At 42.0% G+C, this 26,974-nt stretch overlaps 1 protein-coding gene across 12 annotated transcripts; it reads right to left on the bottom strand.

Annotated features, from left to right (window-relative positions):
- On the bottom strand, window positions 1–10,872 carry PAQR7 (progestin and adipoQ receptor family member 7). Of its 12 annotated transcripts, none has more exons than XM_074305779.1 (4): window positions 10,764–10,868; window positions 10,314–10,413; window positions 5,163–5,302; window positions 1–1,203 (listed from the first exon to the last, which is right to left on the bottom strand). In XM_074305779.1, the coding sequence occupies exon 4, from the start codon at window positions 1,179–1,181 to the stop codon at window positions 126–128; it is 1,056 nt and encodes a 351-aa protein (XP_074161880.1). In that variant the 5' UTR covers window positions 1,182–1,203; window positions 5,163–5,302; window positions 10,314–10,413; window positions 10,764–10,868; the 3' UTR covers window positions 1–125. The 12 variants fall into 12 exon arrangements, 11 of the variants coding, with proteins under 11 accessions (XP_074161880.1, XP_074161877.1, XP_074161875.1 ...); XM_074305776.1 differs by having other exon boundaries at window positions 10,318–10,413; XM_074305774.1 differs by having other exon boundaries at window positions 10,318–10,413; window positions 10,722–10,832.
- Window positions 10,873–26,974: the final 16,102 nt, after the last annotated feature.

Raw genomic sequence — 26,974 nt, 5'->3', positions numbered from 1 at the left:
TGGCCAGACACAAACAACTTTACTGGGGCTTCTAAGATAGTCTGAATGCTCTCCTTACTCCAGAGCTGGGAGCTGGGCCCAGGCCCTTCCCCCCTCCCCACCCAGCACCCTTTCACTGCCCCCCTTCAGTCCTCTTTGCAGTTGAGCTCCTGCTTCACACGGTGGCTGAGGAAGAGGGCCGTGAGAACACTACAGATCACAGTGAGGAGGAAGAGGGCTGAGAAGTTGTGGGGGGCACGGCGGTGGAGCCCTTCATAGATGGACCGCCGGGCCTCATAGTCCAGGGCCACGGCTTCAAGCTGAGCCAGTGTGCACAGCACCAGGAAGACATGGAACAGCTGGTGGCCCTGCCCAAAGATGTGGCACTTGCCGGGAAACCACCTCTCTGGGGAGCAGGCAGAAAAGAAGGCTGCTGCCAGAAGAAAAAAAGCCACTTGGCACTTGTGGTAGAGCACAGCAGGATCCTCCTGGCCCAGGGCCTGAGCCACATAAATGCGATGCACCACGGGGCTGATATCCAAGGCATAAGCCAATCCTGAGGGCATCTCCTGGCAAATGCGGCCTAGCAGCCCAGGCAACTGGCGGTACTTGGTATAGCAGGAGCCAGCGCAAGATAACCAGGCAAGGAAGGCGGCAGCAGGCAGGAAGATGGCCGCCACACGAGCGTGCCAGGCGGGCTCAATGGCGTAGTAGAAATGGGCCAGGGCACTGCCAAACTGGTACACGGCCACACCCACATAGTCCAAAAAGAAGAAGCTGTAATGCCAGAACTCAGACTTGGCCTGAAGGAGATGGGCCAGGGCACTGAAGAGCAGGTAGGTGATAGAGGCAAGGACAATGAGGAAGAGGGGCCGGGCGTGGGGGTCTCCCACAAAGTCCACGGTGCCCGCAAAGCATGCCAAGCGCAGGAGCAGCACCAGGGCAGCCACCAGGTGGGTCCAGACGTTGACGGCCTCATTGTGCTTTTGGAAAAGGCTCAGGAAGTAGAAACGCCAGGTGCGATGCAGGGGCCGGTAGCCTGAGTAGATATATGGCTTCCAGAAGAGGCGGGGCACCTCAGCCCGGCCCACAGTGCTGTCTGGCAGGGGGGAAGCCAGCTCCCCCAGGAGCCTGGGCATCTGTCCCAGCTGCCGGACACTGGGGAAGAAGCGACTGAGCTTCTGGGCTACAGCTGTGGCCATGGTGGGGGCTGAGGGCAGAGAGCTGTGGAGAATGAACAAATTAAACAATCATGAAAATACCCTCCATCTCTGCTACTTCAAGGTTTCCAAAACACAATAGTCCTAGAAGTGGTCAATGTCAGCATTATCCTCTTTTGACAAAGAACAGTCCATTTCCTCTATGATCTCATTCCCTCCTCAATACCTTAGGTCAGATCAACCTGACCATTTTACTGGAACAGCTCTCTTGAAGACTCATCCCCAAATCCTATGGTCTCTTTCAAACAGCCAACAAGCATTTGTTAAATACCCACTGTTGGCCAAGTCCACTATGTGCCAGTCACTATGCTTGAATAATACAAAAGCTTACATTATCAGGCAGATAGCCATTTCAAAGACCAAAGATTTCACAAGTGCCAAATCCAACAAGCTTCTTCAAACAATGAGCATTTAATAAGTCCCTACTGTATGCCAGGCACTGTGATTGGCATTGGGTATGCACAAAAAACAAAAACAATCCCTACCTTTGAGATTATATTCTATCTGAAAAGCAGTATAACCCCTATCAGTACAAAATCAATTCAAAAAGCTTATTAAGCACCTATGTGCACAGCTACCTACTACAATCTAGGGACCCATTGACAATAAGGAACTAGTCCCTGCCCTCAAAAAACTTATGCTTTAGTGGAGGAATGATACAGCATGGATAAGAGGATCACAGGTTTAGAGAAAGAAAGGGACCTTAAGAAATCCTCTGATCTACCTCTACTGTTTTTACAGAGGAAGTTCAAACAGAAAAGATTAAAAGATTTGTCAAGTCACCCAAGTAGTAAGCAAAGGTAGGCTTCCCATCGAGATCCTCAACTCCAACAATGTAATTTTGAGAGAGAGGGGGGAAAACTTAGAAGGGACAGAAGATGGGAAAAGGCTTCAGAGAAAGTATACCTCAACTGAGCCTTGAGTGGAACTAGGGATCCCCCAAGATGAGAAGGCAGAATATTCTGGTCACACACACACACACACACAGTCTCCTCAAGGAAGACCGACAACCTCATCTCCATCCATCCTCAGCATCTGACATCGATGACTCATATTTACTCTGTCCTAGAAAAAACTCTCCTGCCCCTCTGTGTCACTTATGTTTCCTCCGTTTGACTTCCCTTCTTCTTCCTCCCATTTCTCAAATGGCAATACTCAAGACTCCTCTGGCCTTTATTCTTCTGTCTCTAAGACACTATGACTTCTTTCTCTCAGTCATTACCTCTATCGACTTCTCTGAAATAGCCATCTATTTCCAGCCCTGCATCTCCAACTCCTTCAGTACCTCAGAGGCAATAAGTCCAAAATCAAAGAAGAGTCATCTTCTCCATATTAATGTATCCCCCTGCCAAATTTCCAGGCTAGACCATTGTGACATCATCCTGTGCTCTCCCAGACCTAGAATCTATACCTCTCTCTCCTGTATAATTCCTCAAATTTAGGTCTGTAATCTGATAATTTGAATTAGTGGTGCTATTTCTCTGGATTGGGTCATTTTATATCAAAGAAACTTCTCTTAGTTATTCTCATGCATCCCCATTCTTTTTTTGTATTCAGCCTTTAGGGAGGAGCCTTCTACTAACGAATTTCCAATAAATGTTACTTACAATTTATCTCCTCTCTTAGATTCACTAAACCCACCACTTTCTCTTCCCAATTTCATTCCCTTTCCTGCCTCCTATTCTCCACCAATTGAGAAAATCACAAATTACACCAAGGTAGTACTTCAGGATAACAGTGTTGTTACTATAAAAGACCTCAGATCATGGGATGTCAGAGATGGAATAGACTTTAGAACCTCAGAGCTGGGAGGAGCATTAGAACAGAAATGTCATGTTTGGAATAGATCTTGGAGCATGCAGTGTGTGAAGTAGAAAGGAACTTTTGATCAAAGGAAGGAAGTCAGAGCTGGGAGGGGCCTTAGAACCCAGAATGTCAGAGCTGGGAGGGTCTTTAGAACAGAGAATATAAGAGCTGGAAGGAACCTTGGGACACAGAGTGTTAGAAAATAGAATGTAGTGACTGAAAGGGAATCCTTTGCAACTATCTAGCCCACTCCCTTCATTTCAAAAATTGGAAAAAAAAAAAAAAACCCAAAAACACCCAAGCCTTCAGAGTTAATAGAACAGTAGGAAAAATTCATAGGAGAACATTTTTAAGCCATCTCAATTATCATCTAGCCCTTTCATTTTACTGAAGAAGAAACTGAGATCCAGAGAAGTTAAGCCTAGAGAAGACAACAAAAGCCAGACAAAAAAACTGACCCCATAATCATGATGGTGGTGATGATGAAACCACAACTCACATTTCTAAAGCCCTGCCATATGAACAAAGCCTTTTCCTCACTACAATTTTGTGATGCATGAGTAGTGTAACAATGACCTTGTTTCACAAATAAAGGCTACTGGTCCACAGTCACTCCGACAGCAGGGGTCACAGCTAGGATCCAAATCTACCATTCCCCTGACTCCATGCTCTTTCTTTGGCTTTCAGCATCCTACCTCTCCAACTTCCTTCTGTGCTCTGAGATTTATAAGTCCTTCCCTCTAGAAAACTTGGCTTCTTCATCCCAAACACTGAAGGGCCTAGTTTGCTTTTATTACTTTGGATGACTTTTAGCTGCTGCTTTATAAACATTAAGCAATTTCTGGAGCATCTGTTCTGTCTCCAGGCAAGAGGACCAAGTTCTCTGTGGGCCTTAACTTTTGCTCTGAGTTCACAGTCACAAGGCTCTTCCCTAAGCCACAATCTCATTTCCTGTTACTGATGAAACACGACTATTTGTCAGTACATTTATTCTCTGAAATCATTTTTCTTCATCTTATATTATCTGCCCTGAGTTCTTCATCACAACTTGCTACTTACTAATCTTGACTAAATGTGGAACCCTGGCCAGCTATTTCTTCCCTCAGGGTTTTCTTCTCTGCAAAATGAGGCATTAGCTAGATTCTAACTCTCAAGTGTAAGAACTTATCCCCTAAGCTTTAATGATATCCCCCCCCCCAAAACATACACATTTCCCTCACAGCCCTCCACCCCCCCCCTGCCCTTCCTTGAAAACCACACCCACCTCAGGCTCTCATCTTTCTGGGCCTTCAGTAAACATCTCAGGATCTCCTCCCTCTCCCTCTTCTCCCAGGAAAAAGTCCAAGAGAACAGAGAGAGGCTGTTCAGGAAGGAGAGGCTCCTTGCTGAAAGCCTTCAGATCTTTACTGGGTCTCCATGCCCCATCTCTAGATGCTGGTGAAATGAACACTGACTTGGTTGAAAGGAGGTCATAAGGGATGGACACCAGACATGAGGTGATGGGTGCAATGGGTGCGATGGGGGAAGCATCTGGATGCCTCTTCGGAACCTGTATCGACAAGTCTGGCTGCTGAAGCCTGGTTGTAGTGGGCCATGCAATTAATATAATAAATTTACTAGCCCAAAGTTCCACCCTTTGATCCTGATAAAACTTCCAAAGCATGCTGAGATCACCTGGGGATAAAAGGAAGGTTCTCTCAAGCCCAGGGCAGATAATCTCTGCCAAGGGAATGGGCAGTTTTCCAGGATGTCCCGCCCTTGGATCCTGATAAAACTTCCAAAGCATGCTAAGGTCACCTGGGGAAAAGGAAAGGGTTCTCAAAAGCCTGGGGCAGGTGATCTGCCAGGGGAACTTCCCAGGATGTTTCACTACTACAAGACAAGTGGGACTGCTGGGGTAGGGGTTTCCAGGGATCAGAGATGTCCTGTGTGATGTCACTAAAGGGTGGGGCTGAGAACAGCCCTAGTACCTGCCTACCATCTTTAGTTAAAGAATTGGTCTAGAGGTTCCTATTCCCACTGCCCTAGCCTCTGGGGATTCCTCTAAAAGAGTTTCATACCCTTTCCCCTCACATCAGGAAGAGGTCTGGGGAGGCAGATAACACAGTTGGCTTCATGTACAGTTGGAGAAGCTGAGGCCCAAAAGAAGTGACTTACCCCAGGTCACCCAGCAGTCAAAAGTAAACACAGTCCAATGTTCTCAGGCCTCCAGGCTCTCAGTCCAAAACTCTCTTTACAGAATTTTAGGAAAAATGAAGGTGTTCTGCGATATTAGGAAAATGGAAGTGTTCTCCAATCTAAATGCAAATGGAAGTAAATTTGCAACAAAAGTAGAACTTAGATCATCCTGTCCAGCTCCCCCTTTTTTACTGTTCCCCTCAAATTATCAAGCATTTTTTCCTCCTTGTCTCCCACGCTCTCACTGCGGGGGGGGGGGGGGAGGGAGAGAAAGAAAACTTGTAATAAATACAATCAAGCAAAACAAATTATATTTTCCATATCCAAAAATGTTTGTCTCATTCTGAATCATGGATCCATCCCTTCCCTCTGGGGATAGATGGAGGGCTTCATCATCTGGTCTCTGGAATCACTGTTGATAATTGTATTGACTCCCCCATTTGATAGAAACAAATGCTCAGCATAAGTATTCTTTCTACCATACCCTACAGCCTTCCAAATGGGATCAATATCAAACCCGAAAAGAAGATTGTGTTGGTATTATTTTAAAGGATTCAATTCTCCCTAAGGACTTAAGTTACTGGTAAGCTTTGGAGCACCAACTGAACCCCCTAGGGTCCTTAAAAAATACCAACAGCTCTGATTCCAGGAGATTCTCACCTTGGTTCAGTGGAAACCCTTGGGAATATGGGATGGAGACAGAGGTTTGCTGGAGATGTTGTACTTCCTAAAGATACTGTGATCAAATGTATCCCTCAAGTGTTAAATAATTGCACCGTTTACTGTCTACTGCTCCCTAGGTCCATTTGGAAAGTCCTCCCAGATTCCCACAACCTTGAAAATTAGCAGAAGTTTATATATAGGCCCAAGACAGAAGCCAGTTCATAAACTGGAATATCAATGATTTCTGGGTGATGATCCAACCCAGAGAGGGGAGCGATAGGTAATCAGAAATAATGGATGTTCCAATATCCTCTTCCATCCTGGCATAGGTAGCATGATGATGTGGATCATAGATGGATCAAAGTTTAGCATTCTGCACCGCCTAAATACCCTTTGATCAATAGGCAGCAAGGCAGTAGGGAATTCTGGTATCCCAGCCTTTGGCTGTGCTCTTCTTAGGAACTGAAGGCTTTATCTTGCCCAGCCCCCTTCCTTTTAAAACAAAAGAAACTGAGACTCAGTCCAAAATAACAGCTGGCAAATGGCAGGGACAGGATTCAAATCCAAGTCCTTATTAGGCTCCAATCACACTCCCTTGTCAACTCTCTGATGGCAGAAACTCGTTTTTTGGTGCATTCCTGGTGCTTGTCATATACTAGATAAATACTTGACAAATTAATGCCACAAACACAAGCAATAAAGTGGCAGAACCAGTGTTCAAAGTCAGGTCCTTTAACTCCAACTAACACTCCCGCCATTACTTAGGTGGCTGTTGTCTTAGAACAGTGGAGAGGGCACAGGGACTTGGAAGTCAGGAAGACCCACCTTCAAAACCTATCGCAGACACTTTGCTAGTTCTGTGATTCTGGGAAAATTACTTAACAGCTCTGTGCCTCACTTTCCTCATCTGTAAAAGGAAGGGCAGGTAGGAAGGTGCAGTGGATAGTGACCTGGAGTCAGGAAGTCCTGAGTTCAAATCTGACCTCAGACATTTACTAGCTGTGTGATCCTGGGCAGGTCACTTCATTCTATTTGCCTCAGTTTCTTCATCTATAAAATGAGCTGAAGTAAATGGCAAACCACTTCAGTATCTTTATTAAGAAAATACCAAAGGAGATCTTCAAGAGTTAGAAACAACTGAGCAACAATGAAATGAAGGGGTTTCTTTGATGGTCTCTTAAGTTCTCTCCTACTTCAAATTAGACCTTGGACACCATTCCTATTTACTTGGTTAAAAGGAGAAATGCCTTGGACTTTGTGATTTGGGGACTGTGTTAATGTCACCCATTCAGGCCACGTTATTAAGTATTGGGTGACCTGACTATGACCTCGTCTTGGACAACGTACAGTTCAACTCAGGTAGTCACAGACAAACCTGCTTGACCTCTAGCTAATCATTTCTCTTCCTGAAAAATTCTTTTGTTACCTTTTTGAGGTCCTAAGTGTTCTGTGCACCCTAATAAAAGGCTTATCTTATCCTTTAAAGCAAAGTTTTACAGTATCATTAGCATGCCCTGATAATGCTGTGGTTGCCTCTGGCAAGGCTCCAGCATTGGCACTATGGGGTAGACACATAGAGAGCACTTATGCATGAAGCCATTTTGAGACAGCCAGAACTTTGACCCAGACACCAACACGGAGAGGGAGCTCTTGTCCTCCTCCCCCAGCCCAGCCCCCAGTTATTGCCCCCACAGTCCAATGACCATTGGAAACAAAAGCTGCTGTTCCAAAATGTATCTCTTGGCTTCCTGAACAAGGAAATCCACTCCAATAGTGAACTCAGCCCTGGCCCTCTACAATCCCTATCGTTTTTTGCCTCCCATTCCACTCTCTGGAAGCCTCCTCGGTCATTAACAAACTGCCCTTGAGACCAAATCTCTTCCTCTTACATTCCTTCCCTCTCCTGGTGCTCACTGAAACCCAACTGTCTCCAGAAAACACCCCATCTCTTGGCACCTTCTCCAAGTCTAGATCCAGAGTCCTGAGTTGATACACTTCTTGTTCCTCCACCACCCCACTGGGCTACCGCTGTGCTCCTGCTTTCCTGTCCAGATTCTGCTTGTTGACATCTCCAGACCTCCAAATGTCCCTCCTTCTTGATGAATTCCATACCCAGCTCACAAGTCTTGCCAAATTCCTATGTAAAATCTCTGCTTGCAGTCTCTTTGGATTACAGGGTCCCTGGAGGGGACACAAGGGGACGTTTGGTGTAGGTCCATGAGAAACTGGGATTTTTGTAAGGCTTCTAGTGAGGTAAGGCCTTGGAAGGCAGGGTGTAAATCCTGTAAATCCATGGGAATACATACAGAGGGTGGGGTCGGGGAAAGGGATATCCAGAATCCCAGCAGGGGTATATGGTAGTTAAGGAGTAAGATGAATTTCTTGGGATATGGAAAAAGAGAAACTGGTTATTCAGTCAATTCTCAGTTATCTGCATTTTGATTAGACACTCTGTGATTCAGAAATGGCAAAGAGTATTTAATGCCTGAGTAGCTGTCTCCTACCACCTGGTTTACCTCCATGCTGAACTTAATCTGTAATCCTTTTTTTACAAGTCACTTAGGTGTGACAAGGGTCCCATAGCTAGGAAGTGTTAAGTGTCTGAGGTCACATTTGAACGCAGGTCCTCCTGACTTCAGGGCTGGTGCTCTCTCCACTACACCAACCAGCTGCCCCCTGTTATGCTTTTTTAAAAAATCCCACAGTGCATTCTAAAACCAAATAGAAATGATTTTTTTGAAACTTCTGTTATGAATGTACACATATGTGAATCATTGTCATTTCTCTAAAAATTTCAGATTGTTGAAAGTCAAATAATAATAATTCCTTGGTTTCTAATTACAATATGTTCCAAGAAGTGAATTCCTCTAATTTTAAAGATGAGGAAGTTCATGCAAAGAGAAACTAACAGAGCTGCAGAGGATTGATCACACATCATGAGGGACAAAAACAAAAGCAGGTCTTTTTTTGATTAGGGAGCACATGATCAACCTGTAAGAGCTCCCCAAAATTCAGTTTCCTTTGGGGACACAAGATAGATACAACAGGGCCAATGAGGAGAAACCAGATGAAGGAAACAGAGATCTAGAGAGAAGCAGCATTCTCAGCCAAGGTATCATAAAGTTGGCATTAGTCCCAGGGAAGAAGGGATGCTCTGTCCCCTATCTCCTTTCTGAGCCAGGACACAGTGTTCTGAGCCAAGCCACAAAGGGCCCAAGGAAACATGGAGGCTTTAGTGAAGCAAAACATGTCTTACACCAGGAACCTTGAGACTAACACTTCTTTACACCGACTAGTCACTCTCACTTCCCAGTCATTTCTCACATCCCCTCACTCCCTTTCCCATCCAGGAGCTTTCTTCATCCTCTATGAAAAAGATCATGAGGCCTTCTTGGACCCCCTAGGATGTATAGTTCCCAAATACCAGTTTCTTCTCCTGTAAGATTTCTCCACTCTTCCCTGTTCCCCTGGGAGTAGGCCTGAGGCCCATCTAGGCCTTCTGAGTGTGGCAACTACATAGAAAATACATAGAAAGGTGTAATAAATTGTCACCTGGATTAACTGTGTGATTTCATCTCTCTGACCCTCCATTTTTTCAACCATTAAAATAAGATGGTTGGACAAATTGGTCTTTTAGAGTCCTGTTTCCTTGCTAAATCTGTACTTAGGGTCCCCACAACTCTGAATAAATGTCTATGAATTTATGAAGGGCTCTATGTATCTACGCCTTTATCTCTCTACTTCCTGAATGACTACTCTCTGAGGAGTCCATCCCTGGTGTTTAGGGTCTGGCTATTCCAAAGGCTAAGAGACTCTAAGAGATCAATCCCTTTTCTATCCACCCACCTTCCCGACCTGAGTATTCCCAAAGTATCAGAAAGGCTCAGAACCCTTAAAGCCTCTGCCCCCATTTCTTTCCTGATCATTCTCCAGCTGGGTGCTCTGGGAAGCTGGGATCTCAGTAGAGTGCCTAAGCTGAGCAGAAGCATTTGGGCTCTACCCCCACCTCCGACTTCTTAAACTCACTGTTGCATCCTCAGCTTTCTCCACTGATCTTTCCTTTGATCCTCGTTCACCGTGTCTCCAGATGTGCGCCACACGTCCTTCCTTGACCCCTCGAGCCCACTGGCCGTGGGCACCTTTCATTGCTCCTGTGCCCCTCTCTGCTGGTGGGCACTCTCCACTCCTGCGCTCCCCTCTCTCTGCCCCGTGGGCACACTCCACTCCTTCGCCCCTCTCTGCTTCTGGGCATTCTCCGCTCCTGCGCTCCCCTCTCTCTGCCCGTGGGCACACTCCACTGCTCCTGCGCCCCTCTCTGCCCGTGGGCAAACTCCACTCCTGAGCTTCCTTCTCTGCTGGTGGGCACCCTCCACTCCTCCTGCGCTCCCCTTTCGGTGCTCACCCAGGTTCCCCGGCTCCCGTCCTTTGACCTCCCCCCCCCCATCCCTCTTTCTCTGGCCTCCTCACCTACCTGCCGCCCGTGGCCCCTCCGGGCTGTTAGCAGAGATTGCAGCCGCCGCTCTCTCAGACTGACAGAGACAGCCCCCGCCTCAAAGCCAGGGTTCGTCTGCAGAGAAGCCAGGGAAGAGCAAAGGCAAGGAGGGACAGTGAACAGGGAAGCTAGGAGCGGCTCCGCCCCGGCCTCCGCCCGACCCCCCAACAGCCTCCCCTCCTCCCCCAAGGGAGCCGCCCAGACAGCGTGCCCTCCCCCTCCTCTTCCCCTCCCCGTAGGGAGCTGCGGCCTCCCTGGACAATCCTCACCCCAACTGAGGAGACCTCGGTAGAGCGGATCTCCAAGCGCCCGGGCTAAGAATAAGTGTCACGGCACTCGGTGTGCCCCCCTCCCCTGCCTCTCCCCGGGTGCTAGCTCAGCACCTTGAACACAGCTGGAAATGGGGAATGAATGAAAGCAAGTACCGACGGGCAACCGGATCTCCAAACTCCATATCCCTTCAGGACACCGCCTGCGTTATTGTTATATAAACCACAACTAGACTGATCCCTCCTCCTCGGTGCTTTTCCTCCCTCAGCCCTCCCCCAGTGTTCCGGTCCTATCTGTCTGTCTCCAAAAGGATGGCAACTCTGTGTCTTCTAAGTAGCTCCATAAAATTGCCAATACTGGTTATTATGCACATAAATTTAAAAAAAAATCTTCAAGTTGAAAGGAACTTCAGAGTCTCCTCACTCGCTCTTCTCTCTCTGTGTCCATCACTCCACGGCCGAATCTCCCCATACCCCCAAAGTGCTCCCTCGAAATTTGGCTGGCTAAACTGGAGGGGACCTGATGGAAAGAACCCCAGAGCATAGAATGTCAGAGCTTTTTAGAATTTAAAAAAAAAAAAAAAAAGTATTCCACAAGCTGTAAGTAGAATATGTAGAAAATGGAAGGTGATTGTCCCACTATCTTAAACCTGGTCAAAACACATGTGAAATGCTGAGTCTGATTCTGAATGCACAGTACAAGAAATATCCAGAGGGGGGCAGAGTAGTGGTGAGAGAACTGGACTTAAGGGAACTGGAGATATTTAGCCTGGAGAAAAGAAATCTTGAAGAATGAAAAAGGAAATATAGAACTGAGGAAATTGTTAAACTTAAGCTGAAAGAAGGTGTCTTCTGAATAGGAACATTTAAAAATGTACATTCAAAATACCTAAGAGTATCTTTACAAAAACAGAGCATGTGCCAAGGAACAAAGAAACTTTACATAATATTAAGGGGAAAAAAAGCAGAAGTGCTAAACATATCCTTTACAGACCATCATGCAGGAAAGAAAAATTGCTACAGGGAACACAAAGATTCAGACTTAAATAAATACTTGAGGATATTATGGATAATGAATGGGTCAGAGAACAAATCAAACAATAACTATGTGAAAGAATAATAATGATGAAACTGCATTTCAAAACTTCTGAGGCATACTAAAGTAGTTCTCAGGGGAAAATCTCATCTCAAAATATACATTAACAAAGATCACATACATAATTTTTTAAAATTAGAAAATCAATAGATGAACCCCCAAATAATCACAAATTAGATGAGAAAATATAAATTGGAAACCAACAAAACCAAATTAATTGATCACGAAGCCAAAACTGGCCCTTTGGGAAGTTTTACAAGAAGGATTGGCTAAGGAAGGGCCGTCATAGAGACTCTAATTGCCCCAAGATTACAAAATCAGGAGCAATGTGTGAAAGTTGCAAAGAGGCAGCTTTAGATTTGATTTAAAAGGAATCTTCTAATGCTTAGAGAGTTCATCAAAAGTGGGTATCCTGTGACTATTGTTGTTTTCCTTTGTTCTCAAGGAGGGCTATGACATCAGTGATTCCATGACATACAAGTGAATTGGATTTAAGTGAGGTATGGCTGGGCCCTAAGGTCATTTGCCTCACTTTCCCTTTCAGAGCCCTCTGTGTCTACTGGTCAGAAATAGGTCAGGATGATTGGCTATTCCTAAGGGTACTTAAGAAACTTTGGACATTCAATCTCCTTTCTATCCTTATCCATCTACCTCCCCAACCCAAGTTTTCCTAAAGTATCAGAAAAGCTCAGATCCCTTAATGCCTTTGTCCCCATTTCTTTCTGCTCATTTACTCATGTAGTCTTAATAACTGAATGGGTATGGCTTCTGTCAAACTGGGACCTGTTGAAGACCTTAGCTTAAAAAGGCCAAGGTTTTCCATTGCATCCAGTACCATCTCCAGTCATTTTGAGCACTGAACTCAACTGTCTCTGGAGGGAAAAGTGAGGCAGGTGACTTTGCACAGTCCACTCTCACTTAAATACAATTCACTTGCATGTCATAGTATCACCCCCCTGATGTCATGATCTGCTTTGAGAATTCTGTGACTACAGGTCTTCAAAGACTTCAAGGGAGGTCTTAAGGAAAGGATGATTTCTTGGTCAGGGACTAATTTAACAAGATGGCCTCTGACATTCTTCCTATTGCAGGAATTGTAATTCTATAATTTTGATTCCAGGAATGATAGTCAACTAGCACATAATATCAAGCATTTATTATGTACTTATCACTGTGCTAAGTGCTGTTAGAGCTAGAAGAAACATTAGCTATTTTTATTAAGACTTTTTATTTTCAAAACATAGGCATGGATAATTTTCAACATTCACCCTTGCAAAACCTTGTGTTCTAATATTTTCCCCTCATCGCCTCCCCCCACTCCTTCCCCTGGATAGCAAGTAATCCAATATATGTTAAATATATGCAATTCTTCTAACATATTTTCACATTTATCATGCTGCACAAGAAAAATCAGATCAAAAAGGAAAAAATGAGAAAGAAAATAAAATGCAAGCAAACAACAAAAAGAGTGAAAATGCTATGTTGTATGTAGTCCATACTCAGTTCCCACATCCTCTCTCTGGGTGCAGATGGCACCTTCTTCATCACAAGATTATTGGAACTGGTGTGAATACATCCTCATGTAGTATCGTTGTTGAAGTGTGCAATGATCTCTTAGTTCTGCTCATTTCACTCAGCATCAGTTAATTCAAGTCTCTCCAGGCCTTTTTGAAACCATCCTGCTGATTGTTTCTTATAGAACAATAATATTCTATAACATTCATATACTGTAATTTATTCAGCCATTCTCCAACTGATTGGCATCCACTCGGTTTTTAGTTTCTGCCACAAACAGAAATATTATCTATTAACTCATTCATTTTACATTGGAGGAAATTAAGACCCAGAAAGATAGTTGACAATGTCGTGTCTCCAATAGTCAAACAAGCATTTAATCAGTGACTCTCATGTGCCAAGCACCTCTACTAGGTGCTGGGGATACAAAGATCTAAGGTCACCCAGTGAGTTTGGGACAAAGGTAAGATCTAAACCAGCTCCACCTCCTACCTCCCATTTTTGCTTCTGGGTTTCAGCTACCTAGTTTTTCCAGGAGATTACAGGAACAAGTAAATTATTTCAACATCAGGGCTCCTGTCAGGAATGCTCATCTATCAGTTGGGGTTTTTTTTGTTTTGTTTTGTTTTGTTTTTTCTCCGATCAGCTTGGGGAGGATCCCTAGAGGGGAAGTAGGAATTAAACATAAAACTATATTGAACACCCATTCTATGATAGGCAAGGTAGAAAAATACAAAGAAAAAGAAATGTGGTCCCTTACTTTGGGATGCTCAAAGTCTAATGGGAAAGCTAAGTTACATACACAAACAAAATACAAATTTAAATATGATGAACATATAAGAATTCTTGGACATGGTCTCATCCTCTGCTCCCAGAGATAAAAGACAAAAACAAAGTTCCATATGTATTCCAAAATATCAAAGCAGATTCTATGGTAGCAAAGAGCTAGAAACAAAGTGGATGCCTATGGATTGGGGAAATGACTAAACAAATTGTGGTATGTTAAAGTACTAGAATAGCATCATCAGTAGTAATCAGTGACAAATCAGTGAAAAATATAGAGACATAGTAAGATTTATAGGAAATGATGAATGATAAAATATATATTTATATACATATATGTATATAGAGATTAGATCTTTCTGGTTCTTATTTCATATATGTCCCCATACCACTTTACCTCTTTTAAATTATTTATTCTAGGGCCATGTTTGGGAAGACATCTAGCCTGGAGATCTCACCCCTCACTTCTTCCAAAGGAAACTGGGGAAAGAAAGGGGGAGGTATGCATCTACAAGGGACATTCAATAGGATAAAAGGAATGTGATTCAGGGACTGCTGTCCAGAATTGTCTCTCTCTGTTTCCTTCTGCCACTCTTGACGCCCAGGCCTCAGAGAGCAAGCAGTTGTAGTCATTGCTTAGACTAAGACTACATGTTTCTATGAGGTGAGGAGCCACTCTAGCACTATAGTCAATGTGGCTTTGGGAAGAAATTCAAGTGTCTAATCAGGATGACAGAGATCAGACTTAGAGACAAAAGCCATATCTTAGAGCAGAGATAAAGCTAGTGTAGTCAGGAGTAAGCTATTGACAATAAATTCCATTAGCTGGTGAGCTAGAGAAGAGAGTTCTTTGTCTCTGTGTGTCTATCTCTCTCTCTGTCTCCATCTCAGTTTGTCTCTGTCTCTCTGTGTATGTCTGTTTCTATGTTTCTGTCTCAGCTGACTGTCTCTGTATCTGCCTCTGTCTCTTTTATGTGTCTCTTTCTGGTTTGTCTCTATCTCTCTGTCTCTCCTCTTTCCACTCTCCCCCAGAGTTGGGTGCCCTTGATAACTTATCCCTCTTTCCATGACTTCTAGAGGGAGCCGCAAAAACTTCCCTTCAGCCCAAGAGGGCAAGCAGGAGGAGATTTGAGGCGATGGCTAAAAATTGCTCCTTGTAGTTCTCTGCTAATTTTTAAAGCACTGTATATTAGCTTTGATTGTCATTATGTAAGAGAATTTAACCTCTATTGTTTCATTTTTGCTATATTCAATAAACTATGTGATCATGGCAGATTTAGTAGGTGTGTCCTGAAAATATTGGGGATTGTTGACCAAGAGGAAATTCCAGATGTGGAGGAGAGAATGAGGGGTTAATAGAGTGTTCAGATTTCAAGTTTTTTTTTTTTTTTAACATTTTGAACAGCATTCCAAAACATCCCTTCTTAGCTAAATTCTAAACCTATCTGTCTTTTGGATTTTAATTGTTCAGTATCACTGCTTTCAAACCACTGTGATCAAGTAGCCAGGGAAAGAGATGAGAAGGTGGGGATGGGGTGAATGAAGATGTGGCTACAGCAATGTAAATGAAAAAATCACTGAGATCCAAGACAATTATGAAAGAGCTAGATGAAAAAATGCTACCTGCCCTGGAGAAAGAACTGGTGGAATCTGAATGTAAATCAAAGCTTACTGCTTTCTTTCTTTTTTCTTTTGATCTGTATTTTCTTTCACAACATGCGAGTGAAATATTGGATTTTGCATGATTGCACATATATAACCTTTATCAAATGGCTTGCCTTCTCAGTGAAGGGGGAGGGAAAGGGGGAGAAGACAAAATGTGGAACTCAAAAATGTTAAAAACAAAGGTTAAACATTGTTTTACATGTAAATACATGGAAACAGATAAATTACATATACATACCTGAGTGTATATATATAAAGTGTGTGTGTGTGTATGTTTGTACACATACAGATGATGAAAGTTCACTGAAAGGAATTTGAACTTTGAGCAACTGAAAAATTAATAAGGTCTCAAAGAATAGATAGTGAGATACCTACCTCCTCTGGGCAGACAGACAGGAGACTACTAAAGTAAAATGTTACAAACATAGTCAAATATAGTCACCAGTTGCTTTTGCTTAACTATTTTAATTTGTTTTTTAAATTAAATATATTCTTTTCAGTTCTGAATTTTCTCTCTTTCATTTTCTTCCCTTCCCCACTGAGAAGCAAGAGAAACTAAACCTATTATAAATATTTATTAGTAATGAAAAATAAATTCACATATTGCCCAAAGAGAAAGAACAGAAGAAGAAGAAAATGTTTCAATCTACACTGCACAAACAAGACCAATGTAACCAAAATTAGAAGGAAAGCAGTATCTTGGGGGGGAGATATTTGCAAGTACCTCTGATAAAGACCTCATTTCTCAAATATATAGAAAATGGAATCGAATTTTTGTAATAGAAGTCATCCCCCAATTGATAAATGATCAAAGCATATGAAAAGGCAGTTTTCAGATGAAAAAATCAAAGCTATCTATAGTCATATAAAAATTCTCTAAATCACTATTAGAGAAATGCAAATGAAAACAACTCTGAAATACCACCTATCACCTATCAGATTGAATACTATGACAGAAAATGAAAATGACAAATGTTGGGGGGAATATGGGAAAATTAGGATCCTAGAGTTGTGAACTGGTCCCACCATTCTGGAGATCAATTTGGAACTATGATGAGAGGGCTATAAAACTGTGTATACTCTTTGATCTGCCAATACCACTACTAAATCTGTATTCCAAAAAGAATTTTTTTAAATTAAGGTTTTTAAACTTTTTTATTGAAACTTTTTATTTACAAATATATGCATTGGTAATTTTTCCAACATTGACCCTTGCATAACTTTTTGTTGCAAATTTTCCCCTCCTTTCCCACACCCCCTCCCCTAGTTGGCAGGTAGTCCAATATATGCTAAATATGTTGAAATACATGTTAGATCTAATCTATGTATACATTTTTGTACAATTATCTTGTTGCATAAGAAAAATCAGATCAAGAAAGAAGAAAAACTGAGAAAGAAAACACAATGCAAGCAAATAACAACAGAGAGTGAGAAAGAATGCTATGTTGTGTTAAATACTCTCCTTGCTTTTTATTCTTGGTCTTTAGGAGAAGAAGTGAAGGCGATAGACACAAACTCTCCCTTTTCTTCATCCACTGCCAAAGTGATTCTGGCTTGTCTTTCTCCACCCCCTAATCCCTCCTACAATTCTCTGTATACACCAAAAGATCAAGCCAGCACAGAATAGTGGGAAGGGCCATTTTCCAAGCATATGATAATAGAGTATTGTCCAATAGGTAATTAGCCTTAAATGCTCGATTGTCTGATTCTCATGCACCTATTCAGAGTTTCAGCCCTTTACATCTCCTGCTTTCTTTTGTTTTAGAACACAGGTGGTCACGCCATCCCTGACTTCTCAGGAAAGGAGGTGAAAACACTGAAAAGGAGGTGATCACATCATCCCTGACTTCTCAGGAAGAGAGATGAAAAGCACTAAAGGGAATTGGGGAGTCAAGCCAGATATTACTAGAGGGTTTCTGGGCTGAAGGGTCTTACTAGAAACAGGTAGGTACAAACCCATCAGCATGGAGCACATAGCAATAAAGCACAGGCTATGGTGATGACTCTCTCCACAGCTGGTGCAGGTTCAATGTGGCGTAACAAACATGAATTGTACATGCAAGTAGTGATATAACAAACAATATGAATCTACATGGTGTTGTAACAGATTTCCAGAAGTGTTAGAAGGAGGGTATGTAAACAACAATCACACATACGCCTCCTTCAGCAGCCAAGAGATAGTCCAAAACTAATCTATAGTCCATTGCTTCACGTGTCAGGGATCTAATGATCCCTGCAAGTTTTTGAAGTCCTATAACAGTCTTTTTATGTTAGTGAATCCAATGATTCCTACAGATTTTTAAGTCTTGCAATAGTCTTATGATGTCTCAGAGAATCCAATGATTCCTGAGGGTTTTCAAGTCCTACAACAATCTTTTCATGTCTTAGGGATTCCAATGATTCCTGAGGGTTTTGAAGTTCAACAATTTTTGATATCCATGAGTCAAATGCCATAACTGCCATGCTCTTTCAGTGGTGGGCATTGTCGGCAACGGAACCACCCGATGTTTCTTGGGTCTTCTTCATTTCAAGGGTCTGCTCCATCTCTCTCCAATGGACAAGGCAAATACAACTCATTGGCACCCATCTGATTCCTTCTCCATCTGTGGAAATACAAGCAAACCCTCTCCCCCTAATGAGGGAAAGGAAAGGGGGAACCCCATTTCTCGGTGCATAGATAATCCCATGAGGCGCAGCATCCCCTGTAAAATGAATTTACAGGCCTGAAAACCTAGATTGATAAATAAAAGGTTTATTGTAGGAATTTGGAAGTAAAGTTCAGTTACAAAGATGCCAGGACCAGAGGTGGCCGCTGGGTGGGCAGGAACCCTTACATGGCTGGAAGGATACTGACGCTGTCTGGAGCTCTATGCTCAAGCCAAGCATTAGTCATTGAGACGTCATGGCACAAGCTCTGGCGAAATAATCTCTCTCTCCCTTAGGGACGCTTAAAGGGAATGAAGGCTATAGAGTTGGGGTCTGGTTACTGCCTCTCAAACTCCACTGAACAGATTAACTAATCTCTCTCCACCCACCTTAACAGGGCTTCCCTGCTGTTAGCCCCTTTGAATCAAAAAGGTTGGGAAAAGAGCAATAACCAAACTTAGCCTGGGTTTCTGTGAATGCTATCCATACTTCGGTAGGATTTATTTCTAAAAGTTTAACTGCTAACTTCTTCAATTCTCTTATGTGGAATTAGACATTCTGTATGTGATTGTATTTGCATTGGGTATTTTAAAAACAGATTTGTATGAATATCATCTACTTGGATATGAACCTATGGGGACAAATTCCTCATTGTTATCAACATAAGGTTATGATAAATATTTGTTTGTTCTTACATTTTTCCCTCATGTAACTGGTTTTAAGATCAGAGCAATAATCAATAGAAACTGTTAATGCGATTCAATTGTCATACCTTGCTGTTTCTAGCCTGATTATATATAATCATTGTATCCTAAATGCTTGGGCAAATAAGCATTTAGCCTCGTCATCTGTCTGCTATTGGACAAATAATAGATATCTATAAGACCCAAACTGATTTCTAACACCTGTTGGTTTCCCTTTATCTCGTTAACCAGAGGCTCTCAATTCTCTCCTCAGGGCAACTCCGGCCTCCAGACACTCAGAATGAAGCAGAGATGCTCTCTTAATGCAAATCTCTTCTACACTTAAGCCTTAAAAGACTCTAGTCTCTGCCCTGAATCGGAGCAGGAGGAGCTGTCTTCTCACCACCACAGAACACCACAAGGGTTCACCTGGCCCCTCAGCATCCTGCTCCCTAGTAGGAATTTGAGGTCTGGCCTTGTTTCCCTTTTATCTCAGGACAGCCCGAACACCTCAAGCGCCGGTAAGCTGGGTAGGCAATGCTGATACTGTGCACCCCTCCTCCATAAAGAGTGGGGAAACTAAGAAGGAAAAGATTCAGGATCTTTGCTTATTGAATAACCAACTCTTTTCAAAAAAAAAGCAGCACAGTTTTTCCAACATTTCCAAGAGCTTAAACCGCATTCTTATCTTGATCTGCAGCTCTGACAACTGGGGATATGCCCATCCCTGGACCCTGCCTTACAGAAGAGCAGTGGTTCATTAAATCTACTAGATATCAAGGCTTCTTGCCTCTCCCGGCTTCTGGTCTACACTCTTAATCCCAACCCCAGGAGAAATTAGCTTTCCTGGAAATTAAGGGTGAAAGGGCTAGGCTACAAATAATCTTTTCTCAGCATTTTCTCCTATTTCTCTTTGATAATTAGCTGGGCCATCAGACAAGCAGCCCACAGAAGGGACCTGATGCATTTCTTGCTAAAGGCCCCATTCTCCTGAATGTCACCATCTCCACCCTGGATGACATCCCACTTTTAATCTGTTCCCGAGATCTGTTTTCTCTAGGCTTCACATTTTGGATTCTCAGCTGGCCTCTCAGCCTGGAGAACATTGACTGGGGACAACTGACTGGGACACCTCCTCGATGCCCTGCTGCCATCCCCACACCTCACGCCTCACTTCCTGGCATAGAACCCCAAATCTCTATGACCCTTGTCAGCTCAAAGCAGTTAAAGAGGAGATCAATGCCCCTTTTCCCACATGCATCTGGAGGCGATGGTTTGAGGGGGGAACAAGACGAAGGGACCCCGCTACTCTGAAGATCTTTGGAGAAAATCTTCAACCTTTCCTTAAATGAAGGACACTGTCCCATATTTTCTTTTTTTCTTAAATAAATTTAAGTCTCAACTGTTTAAGGGGGGAACTGATGAGGTTTGAGGTCCCTTTAAGATTCCTTTCTAATTGCCCAACCCATGACTGACCTTGATTCACAAATCCTGGTCAAAGACACCCTTTGAATATCTGAGCCCAGCCCCCACCATCATCAGCTCAGCTTCCCCCAGCCCTCACCTGATCTGAGCTAACTGAAAAGCCCACAGAGAACTTAGGGGTACCGCCCATCATCTTTTGGGTATAAAAGAGGTGAGCCAGAGCGCCCTCATTGCAGGAGCCCACCCAGCCAACACATGGTATCCTTCCAGCCATGTAAGGGTCCCTGCCCTCCAGCGGCCACCTTTGGCCCTGGCGTCTTTCTAACTGAGCTTTACTTCCAAATTCCTACAATAAACCTTTTATTTATCAATCTAGGTTTTCGGGCCTGTAAATTCATTTTACAGGGGACACTGTGCCTCATGGGATTATCTATGCGCTGAGAAATGGGGTTCCCCCTTTCCTTTCCCTCATTAATACCATGTGTTGGCTGGGAGGGCTCCTGCAAAGAGAGTACTCTGGCTCACCTCTTTTATACCCAAAAGATGATGGGCAGTACCCCTAAGTTCTCAGCCGGTTTTTCAGTTAGCTCAGATCAGGTGAGGGCTGGGGGAAGCTGAGCTGATAGCGGGGGCTGGGCCCGGATATTCAAAGGGTGCCTTTGACCAGGATTTGTGAATCAAGGTCAGCCATGGATTGGAAAATTAGAAAGGAATCTTAAAGGGACCTCAACCCCCATCATCCCAAGCAGTTAACCTGTCTGGTCCCTTCCATTCACCACTTTCTGAGTCTCTCCACATCACCTTGTGATTATCTAAAGATAGTGGAGATTCTTGCACTGGACCCTGCCCTTCTGGTGGGTTATAAAACCTGTCTGCTGGAGCCAGTGCATCTTTGTCAAAAATCAAGAAGTTAATAGTATAAAGAGATAGATTTAGAAGTTCTCTAGGGTTACCTGTGGCTCTCCCTTTCTTTTGTTTTTGGAGGAGCGTCTTAATGTCTCTATTTCTCCTCTCTACTATTGCCTGTCCTTGAGGATTAAAGGGTATACCAGTGGTGTGTAAAATCATATAGTGTGCACAAAAGTGTGCAAAATGTTTAGAAGTATATGCAGGTCCATTATCTGTTTTTATTGCTTGTGGAACACCCATAATTGCAAATTCTTGTATAAGGAATTCATTGACCACTCTGGCTGTCTCTTTTGCTGCTGGTATTGCAAAAGTGAATCCTGAAAAGGTGTCTACCACAACATGGATAAAAGACAGACGATCAAAAGATTTATAATGGGTCACATCCATTTGCCAAATTTCATTGGGTCTCAAACCACGAGGGTTCTTCCATGGAGGGAGTATAGGAGCGTGGAAAGGAAGGCAAGCTGTACAGGCTTTTACTATGCTCCTAATTTCCTCTCTTGTTATTCCAAATTGTAAACATAAAGCTCGAGCAGCCTGATGATATTTAGAATGAGATTTTTGTGCTTCCTGAAATAAAGGAGTACTGGCTAATATAGTTAGAAGACTATCTGCCTTTGAATTACCATCAAAAATAGGACCTAGAAGTCCATTATGAGAGTGGATATCCAAGATATAAATCTTACCTGGATGCATTCTCACTTGCTCTTGAAATTCCTTAAAGAGGTGATATATATTAGAGGCTACAAATTTTATTTGGGCTGTGACAATTCTTTGTACCACACCTACTGAATAGGCTGAATCAGATATTATATTTATATCTCCCGGATAATAAGTAAGAGCTAGAATGATTGCATACAATTCATTCTGCTGAGTGGACTGAAAAGGAGTTCTGACTACTCTCTTTATAGTTAAGTCATGAAAGTATACAGCACAAATATTATGTTTGGATGCATCTGTAAAGATAGTTGGTCCTTTAAGAGGAACTTTATAAATTTTTCTTCAAGAATCCATCACCAATTATATAATAGTCTGGTTATCTTTAATAAAGACCCATGTGTAAAATTTGGAGCCATGACTAATAAAATTTGGCACTCTGGGGTGGTTTCACAGCACACATAATTTGTGCATTAGTATAGAAGGTGTATATCTTGTCAGGTCTTATCCCAGATAATTGAACTGCTTGCTTAATGGCCTTTAATAAAATTCTAGCCACAAGCACTGGGTAAGGAGTAAGGTTTTGTTCTGGTTGTGCTGGGAGGTTCACCCACTCAATCACACTGTCTCCTTGATGAAGGACTGCTGTGGGTTCCTCTTGTGTAGCAAAAACTGATATTTCCAAGAGTTTTTGAGTGACCCTTTCAACCACAATGCATAAAGCCAGTTCAACTTCTCTCAAAGCCTCTTGAGCTTCTTATGTAAGCTGGTATGGTGAGTTTAAAGCACTGTTTCTCCTTAAAATGTCATATAATGGCTGCAATTGATAGGTAGTCAAGCCTAACATTGGACGCATCCATTGGCTATCACCTATCAATTTCTGAAAGTCATTTAAGGTGTTTAGCTTCTCTGTTCTTAAGGAAAATTTTTGTACTGTAAGCATCTTAGAGTATACCTCATATCCTAAATATTGAGAAGGAGCATGTCTTTGAATTTTTTCTGGAGCTATGTGCAATTTGTAGTTCCTTAGTGTGTTTTGCGCTTCTAACATTTGCTCCTCAGGTACACATCCCAATATATCATCCATGTAATGTAATAACATTACTTTTGGAAATGCTTTTTCTTACTGGAATAAGAGCAGCAGCAACATACATTTGACACATAATAAGGCTGTTTTTCATTCCCTGTGGCAAAACTGTCCATTCATATATTTCATAAGGCTCAGCTGAGTTTTTTTAATTTTATAATTATAAAAAATTTTTTGATAGTACATATGCATGAGTAATTTTTTTATAACATTATCCCTTTTATTCATTTTTCCAAATTTTCCCCTCCCTCCCTCTTCTCCCTCCCCTAGATGACAGGCAAGCCCATACATTTTACATGTGTTATAGTATAACCTAGATACAATATATGTGTGGAAATCCAATTTTCTTATTGCACGTTAAGAATTGGGTTCCGAAGGTATAAGTAACCTGGGTAGAAAGACAGTAGTGCTAACTCTTTACATTCAATTTCCAGTGTTCCTTTTCTGGGTGTAGTTGGTTCTGTCCATCATTGATCAACTGGAAGTAAGTTGGATCTTCTTTATATTGAAGATATCCACTTCCATCAGAATATATCTTCATACAGTATTGTTGTTGAAGTGTACAGTGATCTTCTGGTTCTGCTCATTTCACTCAGCATCAGTTCATGTAAGTCTCTCCAAGCCTCTCTGTATTTCTCCTGCTGGTCATTTCTTACAGAGCAATAATATTCCATAACCTTCATATACCATAATTTACCCAACCATTCTCCAATTGATGGACATCCATTCATCTTCCAGTTTCTAGCCATTACGAAAAGGGCTGCCACAAACATTTTGGCACATACAGGTCCCTTTCCCCTCCTCAGTATTTCTTTGGGATATAAGCCCAATAGCAGCACTGCTGGATCAAAGGGTATGCACAGTTTGATAACTTTTTGGGCATAGTTCCAAATTGCTCTCCAGAATGGTTGGATTCTTTCACAGCTCCAACAACAATGCATCAGTGTCCCAGTTTTCCCACATCCCCTCCAACATTCATCATCATTTGTTCCTGTCATCTTAGCCAATCTGACAGGTGTGTGGTGGTATCTCAGAGTTGTCTTAATTTGCATTTCTCTGATCAGTAGTGATTTGGAACACTCTTTCATATGAGTGGATATAATTTCAATTTCATCATCTGAGATTGTTCATATCCTTTGACCATTTATCAATTGGAGAATGGTTTGATTTCTTATAAATTAGGGTCAGTTCTCTATATAATTTGGAAATGAAGCCTTTATCAGAACCTTTAACTGTAAAAATATTTTCCCAATTTGTTACTTCCCTTCTAATCTTGTTTGCATTAGTTTTGTTTGTACAGAAACTTTTTAGTTTGATGTAATCAAAATCTTCTATTTTGTGATCAATAATGATCTCTAGTTCTCCTCTGGTCATAAATTCCTTCCTCCTCCACAGGTCTGAAAGGTAGACTATCCTCTGTTCCTCTAATCTATTTATGGTCTTATTCTTTATGCCTGGACCCATTTTGATCTTATCTTGGTATATGGTGTTAAGTGTGGGCCAATATCTAATTTCTGCCATACTAATTTCCAGTTTTCCCAACAGTCTTTTTCAAATAATGAATTTTTATCCCAAATGTTGGTATCTTTGGATTTGTCAAACACTAGATTACTATAGTTGTACCCTTTTTTGTCCTTTGTACCTAATCTGTTCCACTGATCGACTGGTCTATTTCTTAGCCAAGACCAAATGGTTTTGGTGACTGCTGCTATATAATATAGCTTTAGATCAGGTACATCTAGACCACCTTCACCTGACTTTTTTTTCATTAATTCCCTTGAAATTCTTGACTTTTATTCTTCCATATGAATTTTGTTGTTATTTTTTCAAGGTCATTAAAATAGTTTCTTGGGAGTCTGATTGGTATAGCACTAAATAAATAGATTAGTTTGGGGAGTATTGTCATCTTTATTATATTCGCTTGGCCTATCCGCGAGCACTGAATGTCTTTCCAATTATTTAAATCTGACTTTATTTTGGTAGCAAGTGTTTTGTAATTTTATTCATATAATTCCTGACTTTTCTTTGGTAGATGGATTCCCAAATATTTTATATTCTTGACATCTGTTTTGAATGGAATTTCGCTTTGTATCTCTTGCTGTTGCATTTTGTCGGTGATGTATAAAAAATGCTGAGGATTTATGTGGATTTATTTTGTATCCAACAACTTTGCTAAAGTTGTGAATTATTTCTAATAACTTTTTATTAGAATCTCTGGGGTTCTCTAAGTATACCATCATATCATCTGCAAAGAGTGACAGTTTGATTTCCTCATTACCTACTCTTATTCCTTTAATCTCTTTCTCAATTCTTATTGCTGAGGCTAGCATTTCTAATACAATATTGAATAGTAATGGTGATAGTGGGCAACCTTGTTTCACTCCTGATCTTACTGGGAAAGGTTCCAGTTTATCTCCATTACATATTATGCTTACTGATGGTCTTAAATATATGCTCCTGACTATTTTATGGAATAGTCCATTTATTCCTATACTCTCAAGCATTTTTAGTAGGAATGAATGTTGTATTTTATCAAATAAGGCTCAGCTAAGTTAACACTGTGCCCTGAAAAGGCAAATCTTTTCATATCCTCCTTATCTAGAGGGATAGAATAGAAACAATCCTTAATGCCTATAACCCAAAGAGGCCATTCTCTAGGCAATAAGTAGGAGATTGAAGTCCAGGCTGAAGAGTACCCATAGTTTTCATCTGTTCATTTACCTTTCTTAAGTCAATCAACATCCTCCATTTTCCAGATTTCTTTCTTTCTTTTTTTTTTTTTTCCCAGATTTCTTTCTTACAACAAATACTGGGAAATTCCAAGGACTTAGAGAAGGTTGTAAGTGTCCTTGGTCAAGTTGCTCCTGTACTATATCTAATAAGGCCTGAATTTTATCACTAGCTAAGGGCCACTGTTCTATCCACACTGGTGTATCAGTTTTCTTTTGTATAGGAACAGGTGAAAGTGTTGGCAGGCCTTTAACAGCAGCCCTGCCTAAAGAATTTAAGTACTCATTTGTAATCCTAATTTTTGTAAAATGTCTCTTCCCCACAGATTGATGGGGATTTTTTCAACAAAAAAGGAGTAAAAACTCCTGTTTTGTCTTTAAAACTCCATCTCAAAGGGATAGCACTAATTTCAGTTGTTATTGATCCTGTAGGTGTCTGCCTTAATCTTTGACCAGTGACTGGGCCAGTTGGCACTTCTAATGACTGTACGATTTGCATCAGTGTCTACCAATCCTTCTAATGGTATGCCATTTATATAAATAGTGAACATAGGTTGGTCAACTGTCACGGCTGCTGTCAAGAATATTCCTGGATTCTGTTGTTTGGAGTCAGAATCTGGACAACTATCACAAGATTGCTTATTAGGAGTCTGTATCAGTAAACCTGATGCTACTACTTATCCTGATTAATAAGTCACACAATGTCTACCTGTATTAGTGACTGGGATATTATTTACACATTCCCCAGTTTCCCACATCAGTGTATGGATGAACATTGTTTTGTGAGTACTCTCAGGAGGTTAAATGGTAAGCCTACTGTTCCTGGAGGCATGGGATCCATAACTGGAGAGGAAGAGATTTCACCTCTCCAGGTTGTATCTCAGTTGTCCCAACTGCATACAACTCTATTCTCCCCAATTGTAATCCCTTTTTCCCATTAGGTTGCTTCCGCGCTGATTGGTTGTATAATCCCCTTCTCCCATCAAATGGCTTCCTGGTTGATTGGTCATGTCTGGATATTGAACTTCTAGGTATTCTCTGGGTGTAGCATCGGCTGCCATCATGCCCCAAGTATTTTTTGCCTTGGGCCTTGGGACTGGGCCCCTCATCCCTTTTCCCTGAATCAGTCTACATTCTGATGCCCAATGGAAGCCTCTGTTGCATTTTGGACA

Source organism: Sminthopsis crassicaudata, chromosome 3 (assembly GCF_048593235.1).
Source record: "Sminthopsis crassicaudata isolate SCR6 chromosome 3, ASM4859323v1, whole genome shotgun sequence".
In the NCBI taxonomy this organism is placed as follows: domain Eukaryota; kingdom Metazoa; phylum Chordata; class Mammalia; order Dasyuromorphia; family Dasyuridae; genus Sminthopsis; species Sminthopsis crassicaudata.
Note: the sequence above shows the minus strand (reverse complement) of the source record. Positions and strands in the feature narration are given on the sequence as shown.